The sequence below is a fragment of the Mesocricetus auratus genome, unplaced genomic scaffold, assembly GCF_017639785.1.
Source record: "Mesocricetus auratus isolate SY011 unplaced genomic scaffold, BCM_Maur_2.0 Super-Scaffold_100024, whole genome shotgun sequence".
NCBI lineage: Eukaryota > Metazoa > Chordata > Mammalia > Rodentia > Cricetidae > Mesocricetus > Mesocricetus auratus.
Window position 1 is genome coordinate 30,567,738 of NW_024429205.1, and position 19,700 is coordinate 30,587,437.

The 19,700-nt window shown below is 48.2% G+C and overlaps 1 protein-coding gene across 1 annotated transcript in view; it reads left to right on the forward strand.

Annotated features, from left to right (window-relative positions):
- The window catches only part of LOC101824396 (sorting nexin-29), a 287,724-nt gene that overhangs the window by 249,218 nt on the left and 18,806 nt on the right, over positions 1–19,700 (forward strand). Inside the window, exon 8 of the mRNA XM_040730665.1 lies at positions 2,367–2,507. Coding sequence (XP_040586599.1) covers positions 2,367–2,507 — 141 coding nt within the window. The remainder of the gene's footprint in view (positions 1–2,366; positions 2,508–19,700) is intronic.

Consider the following 19,700-nt stretch of genomic DNA (forward strand, 5'->3'; position numbering starts at 1 on the left):
GAATTGAACTCAGTACCTCTGGAAGACCAGCCAGTGTTCTTAACCACTGAGTCATCTCTCCAGCCTGCCATTCATTCAGCTCTTTATTAAACCAACCAGAGGGACACATCTTCACAGTGTACAAAAAAGATTATTATACAACAGCACTTTCCCTACAGTCAGGAGACAGTGAACCCTAGTGCCAAGCCAGCAGTACCCACTGATTTTATTTCCTTCTGCTGAGTCAAGGAGATATGTGGTTTTATCCCTCATTTAAAATGGACCTTGGTTATGTGGAAGAGACTGGCTTCTCATTTCCTCCAAGGAGTTTTGTCTTTATGGCTCAAGTTGAGGAAAATGGGCCAGTCAAACTTAATTTGGATGGAAGAGCCCTTTAAAATGAATGAATGAATGAATCACCCTAATAGTTTTCAGCATATGCATGCTTAAACCTGTGTTGTAGAATTCATGATCAAATCATCTGTACCTCAGGTTTCCCTGGGTTGGGTGCCAAGCAGGTTGTTGGGATTGCATATTAATAATCTGACTCTCTCATGTTAGATCCTTAGATCCAAGGGGAGAAGTGTGAGAAGGCTGCATCAGGGGCTTTTCTGGGATCTGGGATCCCAGGGGCCCCTGTGAGCCATAGTCGTCGCAGTGGAGCACTGGAGTAGAAAACTTGGGACACTGGGGAGAAGACAGCTCTGTGCTCAAATTCTTCACTTCCCTATTTTCTGGGCAGGTGTCTTTGCCTCTTTGACTCCATGTCTTCATCTTGAGAGGATATGTTCCCACCATATGCCTTGCAGCCCATGATAGGCGCTGAGCGCTGAAGGTCTTGTGTTTGGTTGTAGTTTGTTATTTCTCTTCAACCTTGGGCCTCCCACTCACTGAGTTCAGAGGCTCATTTCAGAACTGAGAGCTCCACCCACATCTGTGTGAGGTGCTGAGGTGAGCCTATCATGGGTGACCCATACTGCCTTTGCACTCTTCCTGTTCCCCTGGCTATCACTGTCCTCCAGGTAGAGCAACAGTGGCTTCCAGAAATGCACCCTGGATACCAGCAAAGGCAGGAGTGTGGCTACAACAGCCGTCAAGTCCTCTGCTCCTAGAGACTGCTGCCGACTTGGCTTGGCAGCTTGCAGGCAACATGAGCAGCAAAGTCATTATGTTTTGCTGTTGTCTTTGCTCTTGGAGATGAATAAATAAAAGCCTAGGAGGAGCCAGGCTTATGGCTTAGGGTCTGGCTTCAGATTTAAAGAATGTGAAGACGCACACCAGGGCTGCAGCTCATGCCTGAGGTCTGTACTAGAGGCAGATTGGAGAGTCCTGGGTGGAAACACAGGGCCTGTAGAACTGGGCGTGGCTGCCTGTGGCCAGGGGAGGTGGGGGGGGATGACACATACAACTGCCAAGCATCCATGTAGAAGGCTCGGGAAGAGCAGGGAGAATAGTAAGTGTGCTCTTGCTTTCTCTGAGTAAAAAGAGAGTCGGTTTCTAAATATATATTATGAAGAATGCAGTGAGCCTGACTCACAGTAGAGATGCTTGTTCCTATTGGTCTGTTTTTGAAGATGGAGGGACCCTTGCTTCATATGAAGTTTAGTAGTCATTACATGGAGGCTGTGCCCTCTCTGTGATTCTTAGGTGGAATGATGTTTTAAGACACATCATTTGGGAGCAGTGGTACATACCTTTAATACCAGCATTTAGCAGTAGGATCTTTGTGAGTTTAAGGTTGGCCCAGTCTACACAGCAAGTTCAAGGCCAACCAGGTACAAATGGGAAAATCTTTCTCAAAAAAAGAGCCTCCCATTTCTTAGAGTTCCTTGCCAAGTAGTTGTACTGTGTCCTGGTAGGTGCTGAGCCCATAGTAGCATCTTGAGTGTTCTTCAGGCAGTGCCCCAACTTGGCTGAGATAAAGTTATGTCCCTGCGTGTGCTTAAGGTGTGGCCTTCTGTTATGCTGAGACCCTCAGTAGTCTAGAAGATCTTGACCTCATTCCTCTTTGTCCAAAATCAGCTCCCCTACTGTGTGCTGGCCTACTATGTGGTGGTCAGTGTGACCTCAGTCCTGTGGGATTTGCAGAATTGGTGTCTATGGGGCAGCTTGTAAGAGCCACATATATGACCAGGGAGCTGCATCCCTGCTGTCACTCAGACTGGTGGGTACATAATGTGCAGCTTGCCTCTCCTGTCACTTGCCTCACCTTTTCCTGAGCCCATTGTTGCTGCCATCAGTGCCACCATTTTGTGCCAGGTGCTTGGTGCCCAGTGGCGTGAAGCAGATGTGTCCTCTGTGAGAACAGAGTGACGCAGCACCTGCCTCTGTGAGGATGACCTTAGGAGCTTGGGCTCAGCCTGTTTTCCTCTCTCCCTCACTGGCAGGTCTACATTCGGATAAAGGATGATGAGTGGAATGTGTATCGGCGGTACACTGAGTTCCGGGCATTGCATCACCAGCTGCAGAGTGCATTCCCGCAAGTAAGGGCCTACAACTTCCCACCCAAAAAGGCCATCGGAAACAAGGTATGCATCTGGGGGGCCATGGCACTGCTGCCAACTGGTCTGTCCTTGAAGACTGTACTCACCACAGAAAAGCTGTAGGGAGGAAATAGCCACGGAGGGGAACGACAGTCTTCCTGTGGGTGGGCCTCCTCTTATTTCACCAGGATAGCTTCCTATGAAGCACCAGAGAGCTGGTGTGCTTAGCTCAGTAGGCTGTGCCCTTCCAGTAGGGACACTCAGCATCTCCTGTGTTGTGTGAGTGCATCAGAGACAAAGCAGACGTAGGCAAGCTCGGCTGTGGTCTTCAAATGGTATTTTAAAAAACAGACCAGTAAGAGGGTTCAGAGGATAAAAGAACTCACTACACAAACCTGTCACACTGAGTTTAGTTCCTGGAACTCAGGTTAAGGGGGAATTTACACAATTTACAAAGTTAAAAAAAGTTTTTTGGGGGGCCTGGAGATCTGGTTCAGTTATAACAGTGCTTGCCATACAAGCCTGAGGACCCAAGTTCATCTCCCCAGCACCTATATAGAAAGGTGACACGTACCTGTAATCCCAGAGCTAGAGAGACAGCTCACTGGCTAGCCAGCCTAGCTTATTGGCTAGTTCCTGGTCAATGAGAGGCCCTGTCTCAAAAATCAAGGTAGACTCAAGATTGTGCTCTGGTCTCCACATACACATGCATTTGTGTGTACACAAACCTACACATAAGTACACATACACACAGAATAAGTTGGCATCTGGGTTGGTCATGCCTGCTGACTGCTGTTCTGATCCAGTATTTTCTTTGGTTCCAATCACCACTGTCCTGATACACATTCATGTGCGTGGTGGTGGACCAGACTGTCTCAAAGAGGTTTCTTTTATTATGGCTACTTGTCATGAGGGTGGATGGCCTTTACTGAAAACATACCATTAGTCACCATGCAATGGACTGGGTGAGACTGACAAAGGCAGAGCCACATCTAGATGCAGTGTGCTCAGACAGCTGTCCCAGCAGCTGGCCTCATCCACACCCTCCTGCTAGTGAGTTGGAGACATTTTCCCTCCCTGCCCACACTTTGTGCTGCTGAGGTAGCTTGAAGACCACTGTGTTCATAGCCCATCCCCATGTCGCTTATCTTGGCCTTGTTTAATTCACCTGGAGTGACATACAGGCATTAAGGAGTCACTAACTCCATTTATGATTCCAGGTCATAGCCATCTGGGACCATTTGGAATCAGATGGAAGGAGGCACATCTCCATCTAAAGGATAGTAAACATCCAGTCAGTTGCAGGCCATTTAGGACCCTTGAGGACATGAAAGCAACTGGGGATGGTCCTGGCAAGGACCCTCTGTAAGGCTGGTTCTCAGCATGGGCTGCCAACCAGGACACTGTATTCTCAGCTCTTGGTCCTCATTAGAGACGGTCTCATTGCTCTGGCCCTTCATCTGTCACATTCTCATGTCTCTCTGATTCAGACCTGTCCTCCTCTTGTCGTGCCAGTGGGCCATCCAGAAAACCCATGGTGGTCTCCCAACTCAAGATCCTTAATTTAATCACATCTGCCAAGACCATTTGTCATGTAAGGGTCTAGAAACTAGCTCAGCCTACCACACTCTTATATAGCTAAGAGCATTCTCTGAGGATGAATTAACTCCTTCTTCACCTCCTGTTTCTTCACACACCCCCTCCATTTTATAAACCTCCATTGAGGCAAGTCCAACAAGAGCACCAAGAGCTCACCAACCAAGGCTCAGGACTGAGGAATGGGGCTTCTGGAGTTCAGTCACTGTCATAGTTGGGGTTCTATCACTGTGAGGAGACACCATGACCACGGCAACTCATATAAAGGAAAACACTTAATTGGGGCTGCCTTATAGTTGAGATGTAGTCCATTATTGGTATGGTGGGAAGCACGGCAGCGCGGGCATGATGCTGGAGAAGGAGCTGAGAGTTCTATGTCTTGATCCGAAGGCAGCAGAAGGATACCGTGAGCCACACTGGATGTAGCTTGAGCATGTGAGACCTCAAAGTGACACACGTACTCTAACAAGACCACACCTCCAATAGTGTCACTCCCTATGGACTAAGTGTTCAAATACATGAGTCTATGGGGGCCATTCCCAATGAAATCACCCCAGTCATTTAGAATGAGAAGTGGCAATCCTAGATCTATCCTGTGTGGAGTGGGCACCGGGAGTAGGTTTCCTCTTTTCAGTGGTTCATAGGTGACCCCTCCATGCAGGAGAAGCTCCATCCCTGCTAATAAAGTGAAATTTTACCTTCCGCACTCAGGTCTGTAGAGCAGACTTTTTTCGCTTATTCATGTGTAAGTGAACATGGGCATGAAGGCTACCACCTTGGATAGCCTGGCCTAGTGATAAACTGGGTAGTAACCAGATGTCTAGACCAGTTTCCTATAGATCCAATGTGTCTGTCCTCCACCAGCCACAACTTCATCCCTGACCTGGACCACGCCATTGCTCCATGGCTGGTTGGATGGTAGTCTTTACCTGCCATGAGGTTGGGGCATAACACACTTTCCCTTCAGTCAGTCCACTTTGGCTGAATATCAGGGAATATTTGGGCGACTCCTTCAATTTCCAAGAGAAAATGAGTCAGGGTGTAGACTGTCAGTGCCCATCAAGGCCTTCACTGAACTCAGTTAAAGGCCAAACTTGTGCAGATTCACGGGGGCCCAGTACCTTAGAATATGCTTTGGTGTCCTGATGGCAAGATTTCTAGAAAGCGTATTTCAAAGGTGACTCACTTGTCGGTTTGGACCATGAAGAAAAATCCATATGTGACATCTTTGGGGTGAATGAGTCATGAGCACCCAGTCATTGTGAGCCTTTGCTGTTAACTGACTCACTCCTGAGTTGACTGGTGAGCACCATTTGGGGACTGTGCTACATAGCCTGTTTTATGTGCCACATGAGTGTCTGTGTGCTTCCCACACAGTGCCGTCACTGGTGACAGTGACTGGTGACTGTGAGGCAGTGGGTCTCAGCAGGAATTCTCCAACTGAATTCTAACAGCAGAAAACTTGCAGGACAGGTAGAAGCAGCTCTCCTTCCTCTTCCTGATGGGTGGGTTTTTCAGGATGTGCAAGAGGCCAGGCAGACTTGGTCACATATGTGGACACTGACTACAGGATGCCTCTGCAGAGTGAGTCTGGGTTTGAGCAGAGACTCCATGCCAATCCTGCCTATTACAGTTCAGTGAGTGGATGGGAACCAAGAACCACAGTCCTTCTGCATATTCACTTGGCACTGAGGCAAGGCAAACTCCTTTTAATGTGTTGGAGAAATCATTCCTTCAAAGGCTGACTAAAAACACATATGAAGACAGTGGTACTGCAGTAGGTATGCTCTCCTGCTAAACTCACCCCATGCAGCACCTAGGCCCTAAGAGGGACATGCAAAAATAGAACTGGCCTCAGAGTCCTTGAGGCTAAAGAATACTTCCTTGTTGCACATGTCCTAGATTCTGGGATGTTGTGTTAGGTGCAGGGAGATTAAGATGTGTGAACTAGTGGGCTCTGTCATCTAAGTGTTGGCAGACTTGCGGGGAAAATGTCAGTAGTCACTTCATACCAGGGCACTGTATCTGAGGCAGTGAGGAAGGGAGAGGAGCTGTGCAGGGGACCAATGCTAGAGGAGCCAGCAGGACCATCTGGTGACAGGTTTGTTGGAGACGCCAGTGGAAGCCATTGGGGGTTGTGTATCTTCCATTCAGCCTGCATCAGGGTGCTGTAGCCTGCCCAGCAAAGGACCATGGGAGGGCTAAGAGTTAGAGGCCAGCCTAGGCTACATAGTGCAACCTTGTCTTGGGAAAACAAAGTACAACAGAAGAGAAAGCTTCATAGTCTTCAAAAGCAGTGAAGAATGACATCGGTGGAGTGGTGTCTCTGCTGTAGGCCCCGGGTAGAATCCCTCAACCTCCCCATTGAGGCTTCTGCAGGCACCTGCACACCTTGGCATGTGTTCACACCCCCATATTTAGTGTCTCTTTCTGGCCATTCTTATGTGGTCAAATCTTCCAACCAAAGCAGGGAGACATTCTCCGCTTTGCTTGGGTAGATGTGGTATTCTCCTATCAACAGAGTGCTCAATTTAGCTATTCTTTCATGCCAAGTCACCCACTCACAGGTCGTGGGCAGTGATCATGGTTAAGTTTTACATGAGGGGTCCTCCTGTCTGCCCCATGGCTGGTGGTAGAGATGTCACTATCATCTTTCTTTACAGATGGGGACATAGAGGCTCAGGGAGGTGAAGTGATTTGACCAAGGCCATCCCACTTTATAGCATCAGGGTGATGTCTGGCCCAGCAGTCAGTGTGTGTAGCCCTCGTCTGCAGTGCAAGGCACAGTATGTCACTGAACCCTGGAGGGTGGGTGAACAGAATGAGTCAGCTCTGCCCAGCTGTTGGCCTTCACGCTGACTCTGTGAGTCAACTCATCTTGCATATTGGTGCAGTGGAAGCAGGTGAAAAGTGGGAATCACTTCTCTTTCCTGCTGAGCCCTTCACAGGCTCCTAGCACCTCATTCCCACATGGGGTCTATCTGTGGCCCTGGTGTACCTTCCTCACAGTCCATCCGCAGGCCTGTGTAACCCATCCTGGAAATCAGAAGCACGTGGGAGACAGTCACTGTTCATTCATTCCTTTGTGCATGTGTTCATGCTAGAGAGTCTGAGAGTTAAGGATGAGCTTGGGAGAAAGGAAAGGGAATGGAGACAGTGGGGGTGGTGGGGGAGGAAAGGGAAGGGAGCCATGGGGCCCTTCCTTTGCTTTTCCTAGATGTGTACCCTGGGAAAGTTACTTGACCCCTCTGTGCTTGTCCCCTCTGATACCAGGAACACTCCAGTGTTTGTTTTTGGGGTGTGTGTGTGTGTGTGTGTGTGTGTGTGTGTGTGTGTGTGTGTGTGTGTGTGTGTCACTCAAAGTGCTTAGGGGAATGTCTGGCAGTGGCTCCGTCTGTTAAAAAATAAAGGGGGTGGGGCAGGGTGCTTCAGGTGGGACAGAACGATGTTAGTGCTCCTCTTTGCTGGTGACACTGAGACTCTGGGCCTATGCACCAGAATAGCCTGGCACAATTGGCCTTACCAGCACCCCAAGCTCTGGGCTCTCATACCAAGTTTGCTACACACAGCCTTGGCTTTCTATGCTTTCTCTCATTGTACACTTTCTGGGAAGCCCTCTATGACATGTAGATAGTCCAGGAAGCTGAGGCTCAGCGGCAGTGTACATAGGTGACAGAGGTAGAAATAGAGTGATACTCTCAAAACCTCTGCACCAGCCCCTCTCTCCACCCCACACCGGCCTCTGGAGCTATGACCCTAAGATGTCTATGTGGAGCTGCAGTCCTGCACCCCCCATCACAAAATCCCAAAGGTGATGGAGAGAGCCCCTGCTTGGAGTGGAGAGATGTGGTAGTAAGACCCCCCCAACATCTAAAATAGCTTGTTTTCCAAAGAGAAATTGGGGAGTAAAAGGAGCCATGTCCAAAGAAAGCCAGAAATAGAGCTATGCTCCTTCACCCTGTGCCCCTGCTTACAGGCCTGGTGCTTTGTGTACTGAGCAAGGGCAGAGAGGAGCCCAGTTTCTCTTGAGTCAGTAAGTGGCTCTGAAGGGACTTTCCAGTAGGTAGTCGTTTTGCCTGGAAAGCCATCTCAGGACAGTGACGCACACGGCTCAGGTTTGAAGTAGGGGAAGACAGGGCTTCTTGGAGGAAAATCTGCTACAAACTTTGCTTCTATTTATAAATCACTAGAAGTGTGGGTGCCACTGCATTCCATGTCTGCTGCCTGCAGCACAGAAAGAGACTGAACCCAAGGCTGCCCTGGATGTCTTGTACTCTGGCCTGTGACATCTCCAGGAAGTCTTGTCTGATCTCATGGGTTTCTTTCCCACACTCCATACCAGCTGCCCGATGTGTAGTTCTCTTTGTCCAGTGATACCATGGACAGCAGAGGCTGGCTTTGGTTGGCAAAGTGAGCACAGAGCATGAACCTGTGAGAAGTCCTGAGCTCAAGTGGCAGAGATTTTGTCCTTCCATTTCCTTTCCCTGGTTTCCTCTTTCATTTGATTGACAGATACACAGATAGTGCTCATTGAAATAGATGGTTTATTCCCATGCAGTGTTCTTTGACCTGCCCACTGTCCTCTGAACCCTGCAAAGCTAATGTTAGTAGAATATTCAGCATCTTTTTTGTTTGTTTGTTTGTTTGTTTTACGAGACAGGGTTTCTCTGTATTGTTTTGGAGGCTGTCGGTCCAGCCTGGCCTCAAACTCACAGAGATCCGCCTGCCTCTGCCTCCCGAGTGCTGGGATTAAAGGCGTGCGCCACCAACGCCCGGCTGGATATTCAGCATCTTGAGCAGGTGTGGTGCTCACAACCATAGTCCCAGCACGAGGAAGCTGAGTCTGGAGGAGTTTGGTGTCAGCCTTAGCTACATAGCAAGTTCCAAGACAGCCTGGGTTAGACAAAGAGATTCTGTCTCAGACTTTGAAGATCCCCTATGGAAGGCCTCACTCTCCCTGGGGAGCAGAAAGGGGATAGGATAGGGGGTTAGTGAGGAACAGGGGAGGACAGGAGAAAGAGGGAACTAGGATTGACGTGTAAAACAAGCTTGTTTCTAATTTAAATAAAAAATAAAATAGAAAAAAAAGAGATCCTGTCTCAAAGAAGTCAAACCATTTATGCCAGAAGACAAAAAGGAGCTGTGTGATATTTGGGGACAATCTTCCCAAGTAGCTTGATGCAACTAGCTGTCTCCCCACTTCACGCCTGTCCGGCTGAGCTGGAGAGCCTTGTTTTTATGCCAAGACACTTGACTCTGCCTGGCATTTGATCTTGTCTACAATGTTTCTGGGACTGTTGGAGTACTTGTATATCATTATTTAATCTCCCCTCCAGCTTGCAAGGCCTTCAGAATATACTTAACCTGTGTTCCATCTGCTGCTTTTGTGCTTGTTTTTGGACAACTGATTAAAATGGCACCAGAGAAGAGTCCTTCTCGGCTCTTATTCTCTTCTTGAATAATTGAGAATAATTGCTACCTTCCCCTCCAGTGTTCCCATTCATATGGAGGACTGCATAACACAATCTTTGGCATGCTGGGAAAAAAATATGTGTATTTCCAGTGTCTCTGATCTCTGGCACTTTAGTTATTTTCATGGGCCTCGATTTTCTGTGCGGCTCAATAACTGCCTTTCTCTGTAGCCAAGGACTTCTGCAGAAGGCATGAGATCTAGGGGCAGAGTGTAGGCCTCATTGAGGTCCTTTCCACTGTGAAACAGTAGCTGTGTAACCTTGGGCAAGTTGCATAGTTTCTGTGTCAATCAGCGTGTGGCAGCAGGCTGATAGCTCTGGTTCTTGTGTGTAGGCTTTACCGGACGCTGTAACGATATGCGACACAAAATTACTGACAGTAAAGCTAAGTATTTAATGTAGAAATTTACTCACAAGATACCAAGCCCAGAGGAGCAGTTTTCAGCTAGCTGCCGGACCGGAAGCCGAACTCCAGGAAAAAAGACCGAGACTTCCTGTGTGCTGTCTTTTATGCCTTCCCCCGTAACGCCCCTAGCCATGCCCAAAAGTGGGCCTGGCTAGTGACGTAGTTCCGCTTACGTACGTATACGTCTTTAGTCCTGCCTAAAGTAGGTGTGGTTAGCGGTGTGGTAAACCGCCCTTTTATTACCTCATCTGTATGCGCCTCTAATAAGTCACATGTTTAATGGCGGCATCAGACTTCCTCCTACACTTGTGGGCATGCAGTCAGTGCAGGCTTCACAAACCACTGGCATAGCTCAAACCACCAACGCCGGCTTTAAAACTGGTCCAGAGGGAATCCACACTAATTTGGCTTCTGCTGTGGTTTGACTATGAAATGTCTGTGTGTCTGTCCATGCCAGGCACCAGTCCCTGCCCAATACCCAGGGCTCGTGTGTTTGAGCACTTGGTCCCCCAGTTGGTGCTGCTATTTTAGAAGGCTGTGGAACCTTTAGGAAGAGGTAGGTCCTTGGGGGTGGACTTGACACTTGAGTGTCTGCCCTGCCTCCTGTTGATGCAGTGTGACAGCACATCTCCTGCTTCTCTGCCTTTCCCACAATTTCCCTTAAGGTGCCATTGTCACTGCTGTAGGTGATTTACCCCAGTAAGAGGAAAGTCATTACTGTTTTGTTCTTCAGTTTCTCTGCCTTGTTGAGGAATGGCTGTTGTTCTGTTTGTTGGGGTAGGCCTTCCTATGTAGTATAGCCTGGCCTAGAGCTTACTGTGTATCCTAGGCTGACTTGGAGTGACCATTCAGGTTCCAGATCCTGAGGGTGGGGCTTCCAGGTGCACCACACTCCAAGCTCTGATGTTCCATTTTAAACTGGGGTATAGCTACCAACCTGAAGGCACTGTTTGGAATATTTCCCCACACTGAACACACCCCAGAACCCTTGCAAGCAGCACTAGGCCAAGACTGGTCCCAGCACCAGGAATGACTTGTTGTCACTGTCTCTACAGGGTACCACAGCCCTGGTCCTCATTTCTAGAGCCATAGATTGTCTGGGTCCTGAGAACCTCACATGAAGGAATTCTAAACCTTAAACTCTCTTGCTTTTCCCTCCACACCACAGCTGCCAGACTCCCCCATGCTGCTGCATGGGGTACCTACTGGTTCCACTTCATTGCTGTATAGTATTCGTTGCTGTGAAGATACCATAGTTTATCTTTTCTGTCTCTAGAAGCTTGGATGACATTGGCTAATTATAAATCACACTGTGTTTAACCTTCTACAAGTCTTGTCTGTTTTCTGGGGTCTGTAGTTGGAGATAGAATTGCTAGTCAAATTGTGTGTAGATCTGCCTTTTTCATTTTTGGTTTTTAAAATAGGATCTCCCTCTGTAGCCCAGGCTAGCCTGGGACTTGTAATTCTTCTGGCCCATGCCTGATCAATGCTGGGATCAAAGACATGAGCCACCACACCCAACTAGTATGGTTCCTTGAAAGATGGGAAAAGGAAGGAACTCATAGGATAAGAAAACCACCCATCTTTCCACCACCTAGAACAACAATCATGCACATTTTGTCCTATCTACTTCTAAGCTACTAAAAAAGTACTGCAAAATTTTCTGATAATCCCCGGAGTACACAAAGAGCTGTAATGAATAAGTGCATATCGGCATCCAGATGGAATGAATGTTAATGTTTAGAAATTAAACATCATAAATACAGCTTTCTCATTGCAGCCCCCATCCCAGAGGGGAGCAACATGGAGCTGTTGGTTCCTTGGTTCCATGCCTTTGTGCTTTTATGGTAGGATTATAAAAGTGTTTTCTTTTTATGACTCTGCATAAATGATGTCACTCTTTATGAATCCTTTCCCAGCTTGTATTCTTCAGTAGAATTACAGGATTTTGATGTAGTCATTTAAACAATGCCCTCCCCTTTCATATAGAGCCTCACTATGCTGTAGCCCACATTGCCCTTGAACCCATGATTCCCCTGCCTCAGCCTCCTGATTTCTGGGATTATAGGCATATACCACCATGCCTGCTGATCACTGTAGCAGAGGCATCCTATGCACCCACCTCCCCATGTCTTCTTCAGACTCCGTTTCCCTAGGTAGGCCTAGGCATGAGGCTGCTGGCTCATGAGACATTCATGTCTTCATCCCATTGTTGAACTCCTGCCAAATTGATCCCCAAGATAGCCCCATTTGTTCTCCTCCAGTGGGTGGAGGCTGGTCCTGTCCTCTCAGTGGCATCTGTTTCATTTCTGTTTTGCCAACACTAGGTTCCAGGGCAGTATCTTATCCCAGTATCTTCATCCTCCCCAGATTCCCAATGACTAGGTGACATAAGCTGTTCAGATGTCCTTTCCTTTGTTTTACCTTGTAAGCCTATGAGCACGTGGTCGTTTTTTCTGCTGACAAGGCCTTGTTCCTGGGTCTGGGATTTGTGTCTGGCAGGCGTTACCTTTAGTCTCCACGATGCTTTACGAAGACATGTCTTGTCTCCTCGTGGAGATGGCAGCTCAGACTCCTCTGTCCCTGGGACTGGTGTCTCACCTCCTCCCTGTTTGTACTGTGTCTACCCCTATTCCCTGCTTGGTCCCCTTAATGTTGTCGTAAACACTTATTCACATGCCTGCTTCTCTGCCTGCCAGTCTGTCAGCCTAACTAGGGAGCCACACCTCCTGGAGGAGCAGGACTTCTCAGGAGCCCATGCACCCCTGGAGGCTTACCTATGTCTCATACAAGTAGAGGGTAGATTTGCACTTCTCTGCATGGGGGAGCAATGGGCCCCAAATTGTGTTCTTTGTGTGTGCATGTGTATGTGCAAGTTCATAGACACCAGAGGTCACTACCCATCTTGTTTTTTGAGACAGGGTCTCTCACTGACCTGGTTCTCATCAGTCAGGGGGACTAACTGGCTGGTGAGTGCCCTAGGCATCTACTTGTCTGCACCCCTGTGGTTATAAACATGTGCCACCATGTCAGAATATTTTATATGAGTCCTGCAGATTGACTCAGGTCATTGTACTCTTGAAGCATTTCTGCCCATAGCCATAGCCATCTTCACAAACCCCAAGTCATGTTCTTTAGTGAGCATTATTTAAAGCAATACTTGGGTGAATGCCCACCTGTATTAGCCAGGTCTCTCTAAAAGGAACAGAATGTATAGAATGAATACACTCACTCACACACACACACACACACACACACACACACACACACACACACACACACGGGGGTGGGGTGGGGGGGAATGAGAATGGCTTACAAGCTGTGGTCCAGCTAGTCCAATAATGACTGTTTATCAGAGGGAGGTCTAAGAATTCAGTAGTTGTTCAGTCCATGAGGCTAGATATCTGAGCTGGGCTTCAGTGTATGTCAGAATCCTGAAGAAGTATGTTCTAATGCCAGTGAAGGAATGGACTTTGCCAGTGAGAGTGAGGGCAAGCAGACAGAGAGCAAAGAACTTCCTTTTTCCATGTCCTTCTATAGCAGTGGTTCTCATCCGATGGGTTGCAACCATTGTAAAACACATTTCTGATGGTCTTAGGAACTGAGACACCACTCAGTATCTAAATTACAGTTATGAAGTAGCAATGAAAATAAATGTATGGTTGGGGGTTCCTAAGATCACCAGAAATAAGTGTTTTTCGATGGTGGTGACACATGGGTTGAGTACCACTGTTATATAGGCTGCTACTAGAAGGTGTGGCCCAGATTAAAGGTGTGTCTTTATGCCTTCAGATCCTGATTAGAAATGGGTCTTCCCACTTCAAATGATTTTTAAAAAATGCTCATGGGTATACCCTACCATTTGAATTTCAGTTAATTCTGAATGTTGCCAAGTTGACAACCAAGACTAGCCAGGATGCCACCCTTCCAGTCCTCTCCTGGAATAGCTGTGGAAGCATTTCATCTTGAGTAGCAGGGCCTTTTTCTGGAGAGCTGTTTGTCTTGACTGGGTCACAGAAGCATTAAACTCAGCCCCCTAGAACATAGTAGTCATTTAGTTTCTTGGGGCATCTGCCTTCTGAGGGAAGGTGCAGTTCTTTTTTATAATGAGTTTTGAAGCTTTTTGAGTCTAGTGCCTGATCCTCATAAGCTGCTGAAAATAGAACTGTTTTGAGTCACAGAGGAGCCTTTGATCGTGCTCGTAACTCTCCCCGTGAACCAGGCAGCCTTCCTCCTACTAGCAGATGTAAACAGAACTCAGTTCACATCAGCAGGGCTGGCCTAGTAAGAATGGCAGCTCCTGGTTGCTAACCATGCACGGGCACTGCTCACAAGGCATAGGCTATGCCCACGTGCGCACTCTCATTTAATCTCCTCAGCCTCCTGGTGGCCATGCCCCGTATGGTAACACCTGCCCCCTTTACACATGTGCCCTCCATTCCTGCCTTGCCTCAGGATCTTTGCACACACAGTTTCTGCATCTGATCCACGCCTCCCACGGTGGGTCTTTCTTCTCTGCCATGGTTCAGCTGGAGTCCTCCCTGCTCAGAGAAGTCACCCCCTTGAGTATCTTGTTTTACTCTTAGTAGCTTTAGTGTGGCTGTGCATTCAGTTTGTTTCTGTACACAAGGGTGCCTGTGTACCAGGAGAGAGACACGGAAGCTTCAGCAAAGGATGTAGTTTAGAGATGTCACTGCCAGGTAGAGTGTGGGGTGACTGCAGGTGGAGGATGGGGTTCCTGCCAGATTCAGGATGGGGTTGGCATGCATGAAACCTAGGAGGGCATGCCAGAGCAATCTAGCAAGAGTCCTTGAAGGCTGAAGGGGTTCTTAGAAGGCAGGGTCAACTTGGTGAAACTGACTCCCTCAGGAAAGTCAGATCCACGCTGATGCTGTTGGTCATAATGTAAAGTCTAGAATGGTACCGTGGACAGAACCCCAGGACAGAATTTATCAGCTGATGACCCAAAGGCCACATTCTTCCAGAGATCTGGTGTGTGTCTCACAGAAGGGCAGTAACACTGATGGGTATTGAAATTCATAGTGGCAACTGGGGGACAGGGCTCTGCAGCAACCAAGCAGGGCTTACTCTTGAACTGACATTTTCTGTGGCAGCCATTGGTCAGTGCCCGGTACCCTGGGTCCTTCCCAGGCATGAGCCCGTCTGCAGGTGGAGGGTAGACCTTGGCACACAGCCAAGGTGAGAGTGTTTGAACTGCATGAACCACGGGCCAGTTGGTTTCTTGTTTCTGTTCTTGGCAGAGCTGCAAGTCTACTCTGGTGTGGGCACAATGGTTATCAAAGGCAACATAGCATAGTGGCTGTTGAAGTTGGCTGTTCTGTAACTTGGAGGAAATACTTAATCCCCCCGGCCCCCAGAGTCTCAGTGTCTTCCTCTGCAATATGGGGATCCCAGTACATTCTTCCCAAAGCCATCACAGAGGTGTAAGGTCAACTGCTGAGTAGTACTGGTCAGAGTATGCTCCCAATGAAGGCTGCTGCTTTGGGTGTTAGTGTCACCATGGGAAGCAAGGCATGGTGGTGAGTGCAGCATCTCTGCAGTTGGATTTCTGGGCCTATTCTGGAACAGGTGTGCTTTTCCTGCTGTTTGTAGTGGTTGTTGTTCACAGATAGCACAAGCCACTGACCCTTTGGGAGAGATGCTTTTCTTATCCAAACTCCCTGCTGACTGTTCTTTCCCTGTGCTGCCCAGCCCCAGGGTTATGATCTGTCATCTCTGAATTTGAGAGGAAGCCTAGGGCTGGGGTGGTCTCTCTGGGCCAGGCACCAAGCCTCAAAGAATATGTGGAGGGGCTTTTGGGGACTATGGAGTCCTCTCAGATCTGCCCTTTGTCTTGCTATCCCAGGCAGCATTTACCTAGGGACCATCAGGACCTACAAGGGTACTCCCAACCTAGTCTTCAGTCTCCATGTGTCTGATGTGAGAAAGCATATTTCAGGATATGGCCTTCAGTAGATCCCTTGACCTCTCTTTAAGAGTGTCAGGGGACCTGGTTAAAATTCCAGCTCCATGAAGACTGGCTACAAGGGTGTGGGTTTGTTGCTGTGTCTCAGGCACCTCTGTGACCTCTTTGTAAGATGTGGGTGCTCAGCTGTGGAAATAATTCTGTCAAATCTCTACTGGAAATATGCTTAGCATGCTGTCTTGTTGATTTTTATTCTCCTTTAAGCAAATATTTTTGCACATATTTTTGGGAGATTTGGAGTGGGTGTTGTACCCTTCCATAGCTGGTCTCAAATCCCAGCACCATGCTCTCTAGATATGAACTATAGGTATGGTAGGTAACATGGGAGCCTCAGGGCACCACCTGTAGTAGTGGGCCTTCTCCCCAGGATCCACAATGACCTGGCCTGAAAACTTCCCTTTCTCATGAGGCCTCAGTCCTGTTACCCTGTGTTGGCTCTAGCCTGCATGTGGCTCTGACTTAATGCAAGGCATGCTGGGAACTCTTTGCTTCCTTTGTGTTTAGGAGGGAGAGATGGCTAAGTGAGCTAAGTGTCAGAGTTCACCACAGTGGGCCCCAGAGCTGGCACAGGAGGCCAACTCAGGGAGGTTCTCTAGGTTCTGACATTCTTCAGCCAGTGATGTGTTTGGGATCTGCTGACTGTGAAGCTGCTGTGTCTCGGCAGGGATTGGCCTTCTGCTGCTCCTGGCAGGCTGGACCTCCTGGTGCTCTCAGAAGATGCCATGTTGTGCTTGCAAGAGCATGAGGGAGCAAGGGAAATGCAGCGACTTCTGACCTTGGGGGAAGGCACTGCTGGAGGGTGGAGCCTTCCCTATAGAGAAGACCCATGCCAGAACTACCTTGAGATGTGTGGGACGGGGGATCCCAAGCATGTATCCAAGCTTTGTCTTACAACATTCACCCTCATTAGGAGCTATGCGTAATGGACTTCTGAGGAAACTTAAATACTCCCATTAAAACAGCTCTGTGTGCCCTTGCTAACTCCGTGAACATCTCCACCCATAATTGACAGTGGTATTTAGACACAGACACCACGGGCAACACCAACTCATTCAGTGGCCACCAGAGGTGTCTGGCACGTTAAGTGCTAGACTCACATCCAGTCCCATCACTTCAAATCTGCAAGGTGGTTGCCACCCTGGGGCCAAATCAGAATTCACCAGTTTCATGAGCCTTTAAGGGCTGGCTTTATGTGCCTGTGATACCACCCCAGGTACCTGGATGACACACGGGCTCTGAAGGAGCAGCTCACTGACACGCTGGTCTTTTGTCCTCTGCCCTCCTGTCTAGCAGCCCTTAGAACCAAGGACTTGTTTCTAGACCCACCTGGCCTTCTCCAGCATTCCATTCTTGGGGTCTGTGTGTTCTCGAGTAGACGGAGCCCTCCATGTGGCTCTCTTTGGCCACCAGTCTTGCCCTCCTGATGTATTTCCTCCATTTACTTGTTATTTCCACCAGTATGGGTTTTTTTTTTAAGTCTCTTATCCTTGGCACTGTATGAGGAACTTGTGATGAAGGGTGAACTAGACAGACGAGACTTTATCTGTGGGAATCATTCAGTGGGATGGGGGGCACACCAATGAAGGCAGGTTGATGAGTGGTCAGTAGGTATGAAGACAAGACAGGGGCTGCTGGGTTTGAAAGGGAAGTCAGGAATCTGTTTGTTTGTTTTTTTAAGAAATCTGCTTTAATCTCTTCACATACAGCCCAGTTCATGTAAAATATGCCTGTGGGTCAAACCTTGTCCATGGACTGTGGTAAAAATGGCAGGGACTGACTTCTTCATGAGAAGGTCTGATACTCCCTGTCCACCCTGCCCCCTTCAGGCTGCTGAACAGCTCTGGCTGACATCTGGCCTTGCACCTTGATTCACAATGAAAGAGCAGTCAGGCATGCTGATGCACACCTGTAACCCTGGCAGAGGATCACAAGTTTAAGGCCAGCCTGGGATGCAAATGTGAACCTGTATCAAAAAAAAATCAGAAGACAAGAAAGCCCCAGAAGCAGCAGGCTCTTTTGGAAATGTGGACTTCAGCACTATGGATACACTATTTGAAAATACCATATGTGAATAGCCTCTTTGTTGGAGGTAGTAATGGTGTTTGGTTAAACAGGACATGTCCTAATGTTCTAGAATTATATAGTAAGTATTTAAGAATTAAGTGTTGAGTGGCTATACTTGTTTATTATTTATTTTATTTTGTTGTCCTGTTTCTGACATAGAGTTTCATGTAACACAGGCATGCCTCAAACTTGCTGCATAGCTGAGGCTAGCCTTGAACTCCTGATCCTTTTGCTTCCACCTCCTAAGTGATAGGATTACAGGAATGCACCACCATACCCAGCTACAGCTACATTAGCATGAACCAGAGGTGCAGCTCAGAGGTAGAGCACTTTCTTAGCATGCATGAGGCCCTAGCTTTAATCCTTAGCATCACACACCATCTGGTGAAAAAGCCAAAGTGATGAAGCAATTGTGGGAAATGGTTCAGGTTTCATTAGATGAAGAGTTACTGAGAACTTGACATTTTTTTGTAATAAAGTAAAACCATCACTGTTTACAGAGAGGACCACATGACTTTTGCACATTGCCAGTGAGCTGTCTCTCCTGTGCCCGTGTTCACAGGGCAAATAGAGATTCAGGCTGAGAACCAGAAAAAAAACCTGTTGGCAGCAGTACAGGGCTCAAGGTCAAAAGCTAGACAGCCTGCCTTGGTACTGAGGTGATGGGCAACCCTCTGTGCATACGCCATGGCTTCTGCTAAAGCCAAGGAGGAAGTGCGATTTCTGTTAACTGAATACAGGCATCTGTCAGGGAGAGAAGGCCAGGAGGTTTGCTTCTGAAGTTTAAGGTTGTGTTGAGTTGAGGGTCTAAAATTGCTCCTTGAAGACCAGTGTCTCTGCTCCGCTGCCAGTCAGTCTAGAGCCCTGGACTGGTTCTTCCCATCCAGACCTGTCACCAGCCTTGGCTGCGTCTAAGGATGCAGCTTGTGGGGACCATAGGACACAGGGAAGACTTGTTCACTGGGGAATTTGTGTATTCTGGAAAGTGCTTATTGTCCAAGGTTGAGGTCTGAGTTCAATTAAAACATTAAAATGCCAAGTAAAAGGAAAAAAAAACCCTTAGCTCACTTCCTTAGAACAGCAACAAACAAACAAACTTGGCATGGTGATGCATGCTGTGCTCACTGGGGAGGCAGAGACAGGAGACTTCTTAGGGCTCACTGGCCAACTAACCAGCCTACTCAGGTAGCTCTATGTAAGAAATTCTGTCTCAAAAATAAGGTGGACAGCACCTCTGGAGGGATGACACCCAAGGTTTTCCTCTGCTCTCTCTCTCTCTCTCTCTCTCTCTCTCTCTCTCTCTCTCTCTCTCTCTCTCTCTCTCTCTCTCTCTCTCTCTCTCTCTCTCTAACAGTTAGACAATGGTCGCTGCTCAGTTGACTTTTCTTTAATCGAGACAGTGTGGGTTCCCAGGTACTGGCTCTCACTATGAATGGGTGCTAGGAAAGAATTGGGGCTCCTCCAGGTGAGACCCCTATCTGCCAAGTCACTACTGCCTGTAGGACCTGGGTGAAAGAGGATGTTATTCAGATGACACATGGGCAGGCTAGACTTCGGGGGGGGGATCCTCTGGCCTCCACTTGGGCACTTGCCTTCCTTGGGCTGTGACTCAGCACAACTACCCATGCACCACACAGGGCCACCTCTGATCTGTGGCTGTAGAGCTGAGCATCCCTGTCCAAGCCCAGAACTGCCCACAGCCCCTCCAGGGTCCA